Source organism: Periophthalmus magnuspinnatus, chromosome 11, assembly GCF_009829125.3.
Source record: "Periophthalmus magnuspinnatus isolate fPerMag1 chromosome 11, fPerMag1.2.pri, whole genome shotgun sequence".
NCBI lineage: Eukaryota > Metazoa > Chordata > Actinopteri > Gobiiformes > Gobiidae > Periophthalmus > Periophthalmus magnuspinnatus.
Window position 1 is genome coordinate 24420433 of NC_047136.2, and position 13649 is coordinate 24434081.

The 13649-nt window shown below is 37.6% G+C and overlaps 3 protein-coding genes across 3 annotated transcripts in view; 1 reads left to right on the forward strand and 2 right to left on the reverse strand.

Annotated features, from left to right (window-relative positions):
• The window catches only part of ext1c (exostoses (multiple) 1c), a 176044-nt gene extending 175338 nt beyond the window's left edge, over nucleotides 1-706 (forward strand). Inside the window, exon 12 of the mRNA XM_033975063.2 lies at nucleotides 166-706. Coding sequence (XP_033830954.1) covers nucleotides 166-351 — 186 coding nt within the window. The 3' untranslated portion in view covers nucleotides 352-706. The remainder of the gene's footprint in view (nucleotides 1-165) is intronic.
• A 729-nt stretch (nucleotides 707-1435) lies between these two features.
• zgc:114119 (Mediator of RNA polymerase II transcription subunit 30-like) lies at nucleotides 1436-8944 on the reverse strand. The gene is made up of 5 exons (XM_033975065.2): nucleotides 8806-8944; nucleotides 7915-8142; nucleotides 4605-4763; nucleotides 3937-4026; nucleotides 1436-2803 (listed from the first exon to the last, which is right to left on the reverse strand). Exons 2-5 carry the CDS (start codon nucleotides 8131-8133, stop codon nucleotides 2708-2710), a joined length of 564 nt encoding a protein of 187 aa, XP_033830956.1. The 5' UTR covers nucleotides 8134-8142; nucleotides 8806-8944; the 3' UTR covers nucleotides 1436-2707.
• Nucleotides 8945-10323: 1379 nt separating this feature from the next.
• Nucleotides 10324-13603, reverse strand: oxsm (3-oxoacyl-ACP synthase, mitochondrial). The gene is made up of 3 exons (XM_033975064.2): nucleotides 12494-13603; nucleotides 10722-11129; nucleotides 10324-10430 (listed from the first exon to the last, which is right to left on the reverse strand). Exons 1-2 carry the CDS (start codon nucleotides 13474-13476, stop codon nucleotides 10727-10729), a joined length of 1386 nt encoding a protein of 461 aa, XP_033830955.1. The 5' UTR covers nucleotides 13477-13603; the 3' UTR covers nucleotides 10324-10430; nucleotides 10722-10726.
• Nucleotides 13604-13649: the final 46 nt, after the last annotated feature.

Below are 13649 nucleotides of genomic sequence, written 5' to 3' on the forward strand. Positions count from 1 at the left end.
TTAACGTTGTTTTCCCCGAATATAGCATTTTCAAAACATAAAAGGTAGCATGGTGATATAAGTAAAATACCTCCTTTTTAATATATAGTCTATAATTTGACATGATTGAATTTAGTTTGTTTATTATGTCTATATTGATATTTATTTTTGTTTTTCTCTCTTTAGGGCACCAAAAGTGTCCCATGGGCCAACCCTGAACATTTCAACCAGCGTCAGGAGTGTGTGAACTCATTTGCCAACTGGTTTGGCTACATGCCGCTGGTCCACTCTCAGTTTCGCTTGGACCCAGTACTTTTCAAAGACCAAGTATCTGTCCTCCGAAAGAAATATAAAGATCTGGAGAAGGCGTGAAGACCCAGGAACAGCGCCCTCTATAGTTTAGAGGCCTTCTATTGCCCTGAATCGGACAGTGAATTGCTTTGTGTTGTGCAGGAGACAGACCCTGGCGGACTGTTCGGGACTGAAACATACAGCGAAGCTTCTAACGATTCTTCAAACTTCACAAAGAAAATCATGGATATTTCAGGACCCTTAAATTGGACGTTTGATTGGAAAAGGCGAGTTTCCATTGAGCAAGAGAAAAAGGGACAAGTCTAAAGTGAAAGCTATTGCAGTGACAATACCAGAGGTGTTTTGTGACTGTTACCATGGAGACAGGCCACTTCAAAATGATCAAATTGTAAAATGAATAAAAGTTTATAAAAGCAAAAATGTGTCTTTCTTTGGAGTGGTTAGTAGCAGATGTTAGTAGCAAAATACAATCTATCTCTTATCTCTCATTAGATTTTTGCCGAAAGTGGAATTTTCAGCAGTTACCATGGAGACGCAATGCACACATTAGCAAAAACTGTCCAAAAAGTTTCAAGATTGTCTGAAAACTCAAGAAAAATAAAAAATGGATTTAAACAACACATTTTAAGAAGCCTGTAATCAATACGAGCGCTTATGGTCATGTTTAAGTGTTTGATTTTGAACAAACACGGTGAGCGTGACTAACTGAAAACTGTTGGCTAACGCTAGCTAGCATGTGGCTGTAATTTTATGCGTGAGAGACTTGTTTAACAGCACAAATCAGCTCATCTGTTGTAGTTCCAGCTAAATCCGTTCTTTATGGTCAGATTGTGTTAAAATAAAGCTCATATTAAAAGCTAACTTGAGTAACAGAGCTTCAGACAGAGCAGTGCCTACATTAGCATTAAACCCCCAGGGAATTTTAATGACATCAGCTGCAAAGTATCAATTAGTCACATTTTAATCAAACTGAGATCCGATCGTTTCAAATTGACGATGATCAACTTGATGCTTTTTAATCAAGAGTCGATTTGTTGTGGCGCTGATTAAAAGTTTGTCTCGTTGATCTTCGTTATCACATTTTCGCCCCGCCCGACTTTCAAATACTTCCTTTATAAAATCATAACAAAACTCTCACACAGGTCAAATTAACCATTTACACATTTTATTAGAAAACTGATCGCCTGTACAAAATATGAGGTAACCCAGCAAAAACCCTTAGTCCCAAAGTTTACAAAAATATGTTTACAGTCAGTTTTTTAAAGTCCCAAGGGCAAACAGGTGCGTTGTATTAGAAAACCATTCAACTACATGCACAGTCACTTAACATGAAGCAGGCACCTGAGATTCAAACACAATACGAGTCTATAGGGGTGTATTAAGAGCAATTATTCCCATTGAAAACACAGCAATGAGATCCCCGTTTGATAAAAAGAGAACACCATTTTTCAGATTCAATACTGTGAATATAAAGATGCGTAACTAACCTGAGGCAAAACTGACAAATTCACAATATGCAAAAGATGCTAACAGGTTAAGTAGACATCAAGTTGTCAGCTGCCAAGTACAAAAAGATTTTCCTGGGGTGATTAAATGTGTAAAAAGTGAAACAATGTTCAAATGTACGTCTTAAATTCACCCCGTTGTCAATAGCAATGGTAAAAAAATACCGTGGTTGATTCAAAAATAAAAATCCATTTTGAAGTTGTTGGAATAAAATGAAAGAGAATCTTCAAAAACTACTTGGCATTTTTGAAAAGTGAGTTTCTAGTTTAAAGGATTGGAGTTTGGCATCTTTCAGCGCAGAATTCAGTGCATTCAAATTAAACAAATAAATGGACTATAATAAAGATGAAAGAAAAAGACACACCCAGCTCAACTTTTCAAAAAAGTTAAGATACTACTTACAGTCCATTACCTAAATATGAGCTTTCACCATTATCCAGAACTCATTTATAACTCCCAGCATAACCTATACAGTAATCCTCCATGGAAACTCCTCCTCATTACTGATAAACCCCTCTATAATTTCAATAAACTCAATTGTATTAAAGGAGACCTATTGTGCCTGTGTCTGCCATAGAGTTATAATCTATGACACCCGTGGATCATTGTGTCTGCGCATAATTTGCACATTTTAAATCACAATATTGATCTCAAACGACGTAATAATAATAAAAAACAAAACAAAAAACTGTCTGTTAACTTCTGTGTTAGAAAACTCGACACATGCACGAATCACTCCAAAAACAACAAATCAATGAAAACAGGAAACGACTATAACATAATTAAAAGCTCTGAAAAAAAATCGATTTTGCATAATAGGTCTACTTTAAAACAAGAATATCAGCAAATGCCTCTTTCCCCATAATCTGAAAAAGTCTGTTTTGTTTAGTTTAAATAAAGTTTGAGGTTATTATTTCCGCAGCGTTAACATGGCGTTGACGTCCCACAGCAGGTTCCTCATCTGGTCCATCAGAATCTTCATCTCCTGGTTTTTCTGACGCACTTTCTGCAAGAGACAAGATGTAAACAATCACTTTAACAGTCTGATTACACAATACACACACACGCAAGCATATGTCAACAAATGAGAGAAGTGTGGAAAAGGAAAATTATTTGAACTGAAGATAAAATAGATAAATTAAAAAGTGTGTCCAGACTTTTGACTGGTAGCATTTTATAATATATTTGTTTCCTCTTTAGTTCTTGTAAATAATATTGGAAATAAACTGATGTTAAATTGTGAAACTGAAGTCATGAAAACCTGTAATGATTCGTTTCAACTTAATAATTTCTTGTAATAACAAAAAAAGCCTGTAAAAAATGTTCAGTCAACGTTTGTTAGTCCTACTCGTACAGTGGTTTATGTTGTTATTTGGTATTTTGGTTCCCATTTTGACAAAACTATTTAATAATATGAGCAAAATTGTATTATCACAGCTCTCCATTAAAATCAATTTCATTTAGCTTTACAGCAACTTGAAAAATGACCATCTTTATATGGCTTTATTAAAGTTCACTCACAACTGTATGCACAAGTTAAACATGACGGCATGACTAGACGATCAGGAGACAGCACATCATTATTTAGAATAGAACTAGACAACAGAGGACAAACAGACTTTCTTATAAACATATTACTTACTTTTATAAAATGGGACACGCTAAAAATTCAGAAAAACTACAAATTATGGTGAACAGGTACAAGTTTGCCTCAAATCTCTGGCCCGGGGCGCAGACTCCCACCTCTTTTCCTCTCGGCTGCCCTATGGCTATTTCTTAACCTGCCTGAAATCTCCTGCCCACTGGGACTTTCACTGCAAAGTTTACCAAAAAGATACAGTTTGAAAAGCCTACAGATAAGCCCCAGTATTTAAGCATCAAGAGGTGTGACAATACTGCCCCCTACTGGAGATGGACGGGGAAAATGAACATGAATTCTTACTGTGAGCAGGTTCGCTTTTCCTCATATCAGACCAGTAACTTCCTGGTCTGATGGTGTAATTTGATTGTCTCCATGGATATAGATAAGTTAAATGCCATACTGTGCAATATTTCAAGCAAAGCAAAGCAATAAAGTCGATGAGAGGACAAGAACGTGGCAGTTAGGGATTTTAAAAGTACACGGCAAAAAGCACATACTTCCATCACTTCTTTCCTTTCTTGGATAATGGCCGGACTACAGGACTCGACTTTGACGGACATCAGCTCCTCTCCCACGTACGGAACAAGCTGAAGATTTAACGCAAACAAACTGTCAATATTTACATACACATTAAAGAGGCTGCATCCAATTTTACCGTGTATTTAAGCAAAATACATCTCACCCCAGGCCAAATGTATTGTTTAAGCAGCTCTTTAGGTCAGAATAACTCAGCTGTGTGCTATCTGCATCTAATCATAATGGGTTTTACCTTCAGAAAGTGTGCGGTCAGCATGCTAGCCATTTTTAGCTTAACCATGACTGTAAAACTCAGCTCTAGTCTCTGAATGTTGTGAAAAGTGCTTATAAACTCATTGTGGTGAATAATTAGGATAGTTGGAATGCATGAGGTAAATGGAGACCACTGGAGGGGTTTGGACACTGCAAACTGTTTAAATGAATCTGGTTTTCACATTTTGGCGAGAGTTAAAAAAAACAGGTACAGCTCCTTTAAAAGGTCCTGTATTAAGTAAAATTGACCCTTGCCATTTTAGAATATTGTTACCTCCTCAAAAACATACCTGCAGTTGTGTTTTGTTTCATTCACACGTGTCTGAGTGACCCTTTATTAATGAACTGTCAGTGTTTAATATGCGTGAGTCCTGACCTCCGCTGGCGCCTCCTGCAGGTCCGAGGTCATCTCTACACAGCGTTCGTACAACAGTCTGAGTTTTCTGAAGAGCAGAGCCAGCTGTCTCAGATGCTCCTGCAGCTTCCCAAAGCGGTCCTGGTACATGGCCTGGCTCTGGGTCACTCCATTGGGAAGCTACAGAAAACATATATAATAATTGGATAAGGAATGTGGAAGAAGTGAATGGGAATAAATGGTGGGCACATCACCCGTCACAATATCAAATTTTTAAGCACAATATATTGCTTAAGAAAATATAGACGATAAATGATAATACTGAAACAAATTTATGCCACTGACACAAAAACCCTAAAGTAGAATAATCCCCCCAAAGATATTTTAAATGCATCATATGGTTAAAAAAAAGGAGCTGCAATAAATAAACAGCAGAATGAAACACTTTAGTCGATAGTTTGTATCTATAAAGAGAAATTATTTATTCACCCCTCTATATCTCAAATCTAATCGTAGAACAAAGAAAAAAGTTCTCGACTAGTACAAAGAAAAAATATTGACCTCCACGAATTATTGCTCCATCAAACATATACTGAACGATAATTTGTTATAATAATTATCATAACAGAACTAATAAATGATGAAGTATGAACAAGTTTGACGATTGTTTCAGTCCAAGGAAGAGTTGTCAAAAAATGTATACCAAGAGAAAAATGTATACCCAATGATCAGAAGTAAATGCCAATTCTCGATTCTTCACTAAAAATGTTCTGTAGACTACAGAACGTATAAAGGCAACATTAGATTGAGAAGTGATTATATTTAACCCTCTGGCCATTGGGGGAAATCTCTCCCTATTTTATGAATGAGATAAAATAAACTAATCTTAATAGTGTTGGGGCTGCATGTGTCTGATGTGGAGTAAAAGCTGTGATTTACACTTTCAAAACAAAGAAGTAAATATATATAATATATATATAAATAGATTTTCTTCCAAAGCCTTCTTAGACCCTTCTTGTCTATGCACATAAATATAGGAGTGTATTATTTTTTTCTTAAGACGCATCATTACAAATTCTACCATACAATGTCTGACCTGTATAGTTGTAAGATAAATAAAAACTAAAAACTAGTGCTCTTTCACCATAACCCACAACCAAGTGCCATACAGCGATGCAGCTCTTTCGATAAAATTTACAGTGAAATAAACACAGCGGCCTGATTTTGTCACAAAGTAGCCTACTGTTTTAACAATGCACAAAAGCTAATTTACAGGTGAAAGGTTTGGTTCATTTCAGGTCAGTTATAAGACAAAGTTAAGCTCTCTTTAATTCATCCAAAACACTCCTTCACCCTAATGAGTTATGACAGGGTGTAAAGTAACACCGCGAGTGAAACAATTAGACAGTACAGCAGGCTGCAGAGAGGAGAGTGAGCGAGAGTGGAGCCGACAGCTGAAGCAAACTGAAGCACAGATTGGACAAATGAAACGTGACAGAGGCCAGAGAAGAGCTGTTAGTGTCCACACACATCTGCATAGAGGAGTCAGCAGGTTTTCAAACTCAGAATTACAATTAGATTATTCCAGATTATAATGAAGAGTGACCGTATAGAGTTTGAGACGTCAAACAGCAGGTGAGAGGCATACTAATACAGACATAGTCCACTTTGTGCCACATACAAAGCATATTACTATTGCAGCCTTATTTTTTAGATACAATTTCCTCTGTAAGAAAGAAATTATCCCCTCTTTATTAGTTTTTATTTTTTGTAATAAAAATATTGCTTTTACACTACATGATGCTAGGTGTGTTTTGCTGAAGTATAAGTAAAAGTTACGTACAGAGCCTTTAACTGGATGTGTTAAAAAGTGCACATTACTGAACTATTTAAAATCTGTCAATTGCACAAAAAGTTGTAGGAGTGAAGACGTTTCGCTGCTCATCCGAGCCGCTTCTTCAGTTCTGGTCACTTTGGATGAGCAGCAAAATGTCTTCACTCCTACAACTTTTTGCCCAGTTGACAGATTTTAAATTTTCCTTTCATCACGGATCATACCTTGACGACTGAGAGATTACACAGACACAGCAGCTCAGGATGGAACGTCAAAAAAAATCACCATAGAAATCCAAAAGTTTGTGGCAGCAGTGCAAAACTGTCATATAGATATATTAGCCAAAACAAAGTCAAAAAGTGAACAAAAGCACGGTGGGTCAAAACTGGGAAATACATCCATCACTCTATAGTGTCAGAAAACCTCTGAATAAATGTGGAAGTGTGGTAGAAATACTAGTATTGTGTGTCATTTTTTCCATGTCCCAGATACATTGTGTTAAAAGCCTTAACACAATGTACACATTCTTTGTCTAATCCTTTAGTCTCACAGAAGGCTATAGGTACCTTTGTGTTTTCCATTTGTACATGTCTGCTGTTTTAATTCACATGTCTATTGTTTGATCATCTTTACCTGTATTCAAATGGTAATGCAAAGGTGTTACCTCTCTGAGCTTAGAAAGCCAAATGGCCAGAATGACCTAAATGCAAATTGTACTTAGGAAGAACTTGGATCTGAGGCAGCATTTAAGTGGAACTACTGTTTGTTTACAAGTGCACACGTAATAAAAAAAACCAGACTTCTTCTAGTATGTTTTGTTATTATTTTACAGATAGATAAATAGATTTTTTTATCATAGTGGTGTATTATATGTTGTGTGCAGGAGTAGGTGTGGCAAAAAAAAAAAAACAAACACCTGAGAATTTGGAATTGATTCCGAATCTTTAAAGGGCCCATATTACACTATAATGTTGCTTCCTCATAACAAACATACCCGGAGTTGTGTTTTGTTTCTTTTCTCAAACCGAAAACACTCTTTTCACCTTGTGATGTAATGTGGTAATGTGAAGTGCTCCCTTGTGTCTTTAAACTCCACACACCTTCACTAGGATCATTGAAACTGCCAATCTCCATTGAACAAAAGGTGAAATGTAGCTGTCAACTTGAAAATAACCACCTCGTGACATCACAGAGCATTTTGAGCTTTGGAGATGTAGACAGACTAATAGTAAAGAGTGACTCAAACATGTGTGAATGAAACAAAACACAACTACAGGTGTGTTTTTGATGAGGTAACAACATTCTAACAGCCCATTTTGTGTAATATAGGACCTTTAAGATGTACAGCTCTGATCCTTTTAAGAATCTTTTTTTTTTCTCCAACACCCCAAGAGCTGAATCTTGACTTTGATACATTACAATCGCACACTGACTAATTCATGCTTTCCCTTCCTGATGTTTATCTCATTCACTGTACCGATGTGGCTGTGCCTGTACCTGTGTGGCACGTGAGATCTGAAATATCTCCATGGTCCTTGTGACAATGTCCTGGACCGTCTCTTGTCCGATGCGACATAGAAACACGGGGGAGATCTCCCTCATGGTGCCAGGCTGAGGCTGCTGCCCCGGGGCAGCTGTGGCTCCAAGGGGCAAGGGCTGCTGCGTCTGAGGGGGCATCCCAGGCAGACCAGGCTTTGGAGGTAATGGAGCCGCCATCACTGAGGACTGCAGAGGTACAATAATACACTATGTTTACACATATAATACACATATAGCATAAGACATAGGATTGATTTGGGGGGGCAACTGTCAACATTGTTGGCAACTGGATACATTGGTCCCACAAATGCACTTTAGGTAAACATTTATACTCAAACCTGCACCTGTTTTTAATGTTGTAAATTGACCTGTGCAGTTATTTGTTTGTTTTTATTTGTGTTTCCCTGTATTTTACCAGGGCACTCATGAAAAAAGTCTGAGAGTCTCAGACTCTCTTTTGTAAATAAAAATAAATGAAATGTTACTCTTTACTCTACTGTAAGTAAGTGTCAAACCTTTATGTTGATAAAGATAAATGATCTAAACATTTTGTACTCTGCACATACGTAACATGTATACACAGATACACTGGCTCCAGTCTGTACCTTGCACATATTTAACATTATTCCGTCGATTGATTGTGATATTTACACAACACGCAAGTCATGAATGAAATTATATAGACAATGCAAAAGTCCCAGATGTCCAAATTTGAGCTAAAAAAGTGCAACGTGAGGTTGTTCTGTGGAGCTAATGACGCTAGCGCCCAAAACAAAAGACAATTCAATGAATGAAACATCTACACATCAGAAACTAAACAGCGAACACGAAAAACACCACGAGCCTCACCTGACTGAAGAAAATCACTTTACTCTGTGCCCGTCCCACTCTGAAGAGGTCCCGAAGCAGCGTTATTCTAAAGTATCACGTTAAAGAAGTCATTATGAAACATTTCAATGAAGCAGCGCCAGTCGCATTTTGTTACGTCACTTCCGCTTCCTCCGCAGCGCATCTCGCCACGAGATGGCGCCATTGCACTTTATAATCTATTATTTGAATAGCAATGTAATGTTTGCAAAAAATATTTTTCTAATGTAAAAGTAAACATAAAGCGGTCTTTATATTACATCATGTTATAAATTAATCAACTTAAATCTTCAACTACTTCAAAACCAAGAAACAAACACATTGTTCTAGCCCAATAATCGATAAAAGGACAAAAAAGCATACTTTAATATTTTATAGTGTATAGAACTATTATAACTTAAAGGAGACATATTACACAAAAACTACTATTATGAGAGTCACATATAACGGTGTTTTTCATCATTTGCGTACTCACAATAGTATATTGAGTGGTTATTGCATGTGTAAGCATTTGATCCTTGAGTGCTCATAAAATTCAGTTTTCTCCTGACCCCTTATCTCCACCCACGTCTTGGTACTTACTTGCAATTATTTAAAACATTGAGACTCTGGGTCATATTCGAGTGCCTGTGCTGCTAATGAACTGACAAACTGGTGGCACTGCACTTCATTAAGATATGACCACATGTGTAATAGAGATAGACTTGAACAGCTAAACAAAACATTTGCAAACACTGCTGTTCCAATGGGCTGCGTTTGGAGGGGATTAAGCTAATTGAGATAAACATTTTTGCAATAAGTGGTTTGAAATAATTTTTGAGTAAATATTACATTTTATACATACATGAAATTTTAAATAGGCTACACTGAAGGTTGTGATTATATATTCTGACAACTATAAGAAAGATACATAGTTTAGCTTAGGCTTTATTTTAATGCAATTATTAAAGTTATTCTATTGATTCTTTGATGCTCCTGAAGGCCCATTAAATGTCTAGTAGTTTGTTTTGACAATGATTTACCATTTTACACATTTCTTTGGAAGTGTGTTATCGTCTAAATGTGTCAATGTTTTTCTTTACTGTGGATGTTAACAAGATTTTATATCTTCAAAACACATTTTAAATCATGCCTAAATAGGGGGTATTTTACTTCTATGGGGTATTAACTGCTAACACATCACATATTTAGATCACCATGTTTCCTTTTATTGTTTTGAAAATGCTGTATTCAATGAAAACAAGGTATTAAAATGTTTTACTTTCACTACTGGCAGAGGAAGTATATAGGCACGGTCTGTAAAATCCAATTAATATCTTCAAAGCTGCAGTATAATGTAATGTGCAATACAGGGTTAAGGGATCTTTTGTGATTCCCTGATGGGCTGAAGGGTTCATAATTTATTAAGTTTATTACTAAACTCAATTTTAAATGTAAAAAGTGGAGATGTTTTCAAAAATGTTTATCTTGCCCAGAGACACACAAAAATCTCCATAGATCTTTATTATAGAGTCAGAAATGCACCAAGAAACAGTCACCAGCATCACCACAAATTTCACCAAGCGTTCTAGAGCTGTAGCTGATGAAAGAAATTCTTGGTCGTCCTGCTGATTAATTAATTAACTAAAAGTGAGCATGGCAAAAGTTCTCAAAACTATTAAGTATCTCATTGTAATTATATAAAAACAGTTTAAACTTGTGAATCAGTTTCAGAGTTTAATTTGCCTTTTTATATTTAAATACCAAAAAATACCAAATATTCAGCTAACTCACTCACCAACATTTCATTTTCTGCTGTTATCTCATATACATCCATATACTCACATAATAATCTATATAAATAATCTAAATAAAATGATTAGTCGACTAATGTAAATCTTGAAAAAAAATCGCTGTACCATTTTCACACACTGGCAAGACATAGTGATGCATTTGTCCCTCCGAATCCAAACGAATTAGTAAGTCCCACCCTCCTGCCCTCCACCCTCCATGGCTGTGCAGTGCAGGGGACATAGTTCAGGTCAAACTCCGGCTCGGTGCGATCCAGGTTGAGGGTGGGTGGGAGGACGCCATGGTAACAGGCCAAAGCAGTGAACGCTGCCTCCAGGGCCCCAGCTGCCCCCAGGAGGTGCCCCGTGGCCCCCTTGGTCGAGGACACGGCCAGGCTGGGAGCATGGTTGGAGAAGAGCCTCTTGATGGCGGCGTTCTCAGCAGCATCGCCCAAAGGTGTGGAGGTGGCGTGGGCATTCACATAGCTGACCTCTGCGGGGGAGGTGGAGGCGTCTTTCAAAGCTGCCGACATGCACCTGGAATGTTTTTTTAAGATTAACTGTTAACGTCTGTTCTTGGTATTTGTGCAAAAAATGAAAAAAAAAAAAAAAACTAGGAAAAAAAGAATCTAAAAAGTAGGGATGCACCGATCCAGCTTTTTCAGTTCCAATACCAATATTTTGCACTTAAGTATCTGCTGATGCCCGATATTAGCCGATACATGCAGAGACTAAACATGGCACTTATTTCCTTAAAACAGAGTTAACTTATTACATAAGCAATGCAATTTTGTTATGCAACTATTATTTATCCAGCAAATAACTAATCAACAGCTTTATATGGATAAAAGATCAAACATTTTGAGACGTTCTGTCAGCCTGTGGGTAGTCTTATTACATCCAATCAATGGCCCAACAGCTTAACTGATAACATGGAACAAAAACCTGATCCAGCAAATTTAACGGTATCTGTGCCGATATTTGATACCATTATTGTATCAGTCCATCCCTGCTAAAAAGTAGTTTAGTAACTATGGGTTAAAAAAGCGTAACAAAAGTTAGAAAACTTAAACTAACTTAAATCGACCAAATCAAAGGGCCACTGAAGCATTGTCCAAGTTAAAGATTTACAAAGCATAATCAAATGCCCAAACAAAAAGGCATATCAGATGGTTTATTTCCATAGTAAACAGAACATTTACATGCAGGTTCACATTTTATTCTGATAAAAAAATCATATGCCCTCAAAGCCTGCAGCACCCTTCCACCTTGATCTCTTTATGCAAATTAAACACAATAACCAAGGAAACAGTAAAACTAAACCATTAACAAATTAAATTAATAGAAACAACAAATGACTAATTAATATCCAAAATAAAGATGAAATTAAATCATAAAATTAGCAAACTTAATTGGCAAAAATATATTATTATATTAACCTAACAAAGACAAATAGTTCCAAGAAAAGTAGTAATATAATAGTAATATAATAGTAATGAACATCAAACTCGGAGACGGAGGGCTTGGGCCTAAATCACTAAATGAGCAATTTAATGTTTTTGGAAAGAAAATGGAGTGCCAGTTTTTGTCTCCGGTGAATAGGTCCAGTATTTATTTACAAAGAAATTAACCATATATCTGGTAAAAAACATCTGTATTTTAAGAGATAAATGACATAGAAAACCAACCTATGAAAATTATTAAAGGGTAGGGGACATACAGAATTGAATTTGTTGTTATAACTGTGCTCCCTCATCATTAGCTTACTCAAAAGTTTTATTTTGTTTGTTTCATACATGTTTGAGTAATCCTGTGTTGTCCTGCATTCATGGCTTGAGTGCTCAGAAAATTTGCATCTCTACCCCCTAAAAAACTCACAGTAAAGTCTTCTTTAAACTCACCTAAACGCTCCGTCTCCATCTGCGCTGGGTGCTGTTATGTGCGAGGCATCCCCTGACAGCCCGTACCCCAGCACCTCTGCGTATATCCGGGCTTGTCTCCTCACTGCATGCTCCATCTCCTCCAGCACCAATATGGCTGCCCCTTCACCCATCACAAAACCTTCCCTCTCCGGATGAAACGGCCGAGATGCCATCTTTGGTTCGTGGTTCCATTTGGTCGCTAGTGCCCTGGCTCGTGCAAACCCTGCTATGGACAGCGGGCACACGCAAGACTCCGTGCCCCCTGTTAACATAGCAACCGCATCCCCATGTGCTATGAACCTGGCAGCATCTCCAACTGCATGTGCTCCTGTTGTGCAAGCTGTCGATACTGCATGATTTGGGCCTTTCAGTTTGTGTTTTATGCTGATATGTCCAGCAGCCATGTTTACCAAGATTCGTGGCACAAAGAAGGGGCTGACTTTATTGTATCCTTTATCATAAAAGGCTGAAGATGTGCGAGCAATCTCTTGCAGTGACACCATCCCCATACCTACAGCCACCCCAGTGTTCATTTGCTCCTCTTCACTTGCAGGGGACCATCCAGAATCCGCCAACGCAAGCTGTGCAGCCCCAAGTGCCATCACAGTAGCACTGGACATGCTACTGATCTCCCCACGAGAGGCAAACATCTCCTCCTTGAATTGGCCCTCTTCAGTACCCCTAGGAACCAGGGCAGCCACTTTACATGGGACATTCTTGTACTTTTCTGGGTCCAATGCTACAAGCCCACTCTGGCCCTGGATGAGACGAGTCCAGGGATAGGATGTCCCAGTGCCTAGTGGACAAACTATGCCTATTCCAGTCACCACAACGCGTCTTCTGTGAGTCTCTGAAGTGTAGCATCTCATGTGTTTTTGAAAGCAGGTGTCATTTTGGAAAATAGTCTTCAATCTTTGAGATCTTAGTTGAATTTTGCTCCAAAATAGTGGTAAAGACGACATACTGACAGATAACACTTTGAACCTTAGCGGGAGTCTTTAGTGATTAACTGTAAATTTCATGAAAATCAGAAAATCGTTTAAAAGTTGCAATGTTATTGAAGATTACCTGAACATCCATGCTGTCACATTTGGGGTGGTCCTGAGTGGCTTTGTGTCGTCTTGTGGAACTCCTT

Coding starts and splice junctions, on each gene's coding strand:
- zgc:114119 (XM_033975065.2), bottom strand. CDS start 8,133: ATGGCGGCTCCATTACCTCCAAAGCCTGGTCTGCCTGGGATGCCCCCT. Junction 4,027..4,604: donor TGCAGGAGGCGCCAGCGGAG/GTCAGGACTCAC, acceptor TTAAATCTTCAG/CTTGTTCCGTACGTGGGAGA. Junction 2,804..3,936: donor AAAGGAAAGAAGTGATGGAA/GTATGTGCTTTT, acceptor TGTCTCTTGCAG/AAAGTGCGTCAGAAAAACCA.
- oxsm (XM_033975064.2), bottom strand. CDS start 13,476: ATGTCGTCTTTACCACTATTTTGGAGCAAAATTCAACTAAGATCTCAA. Junction 11,130..12,493: donor GATGGAGACGGAGCGTTTAG/GTGAGTTTAAAG, acceptor AAAACATTCCAG/GTGCATGTCGGCAGCTTTGA.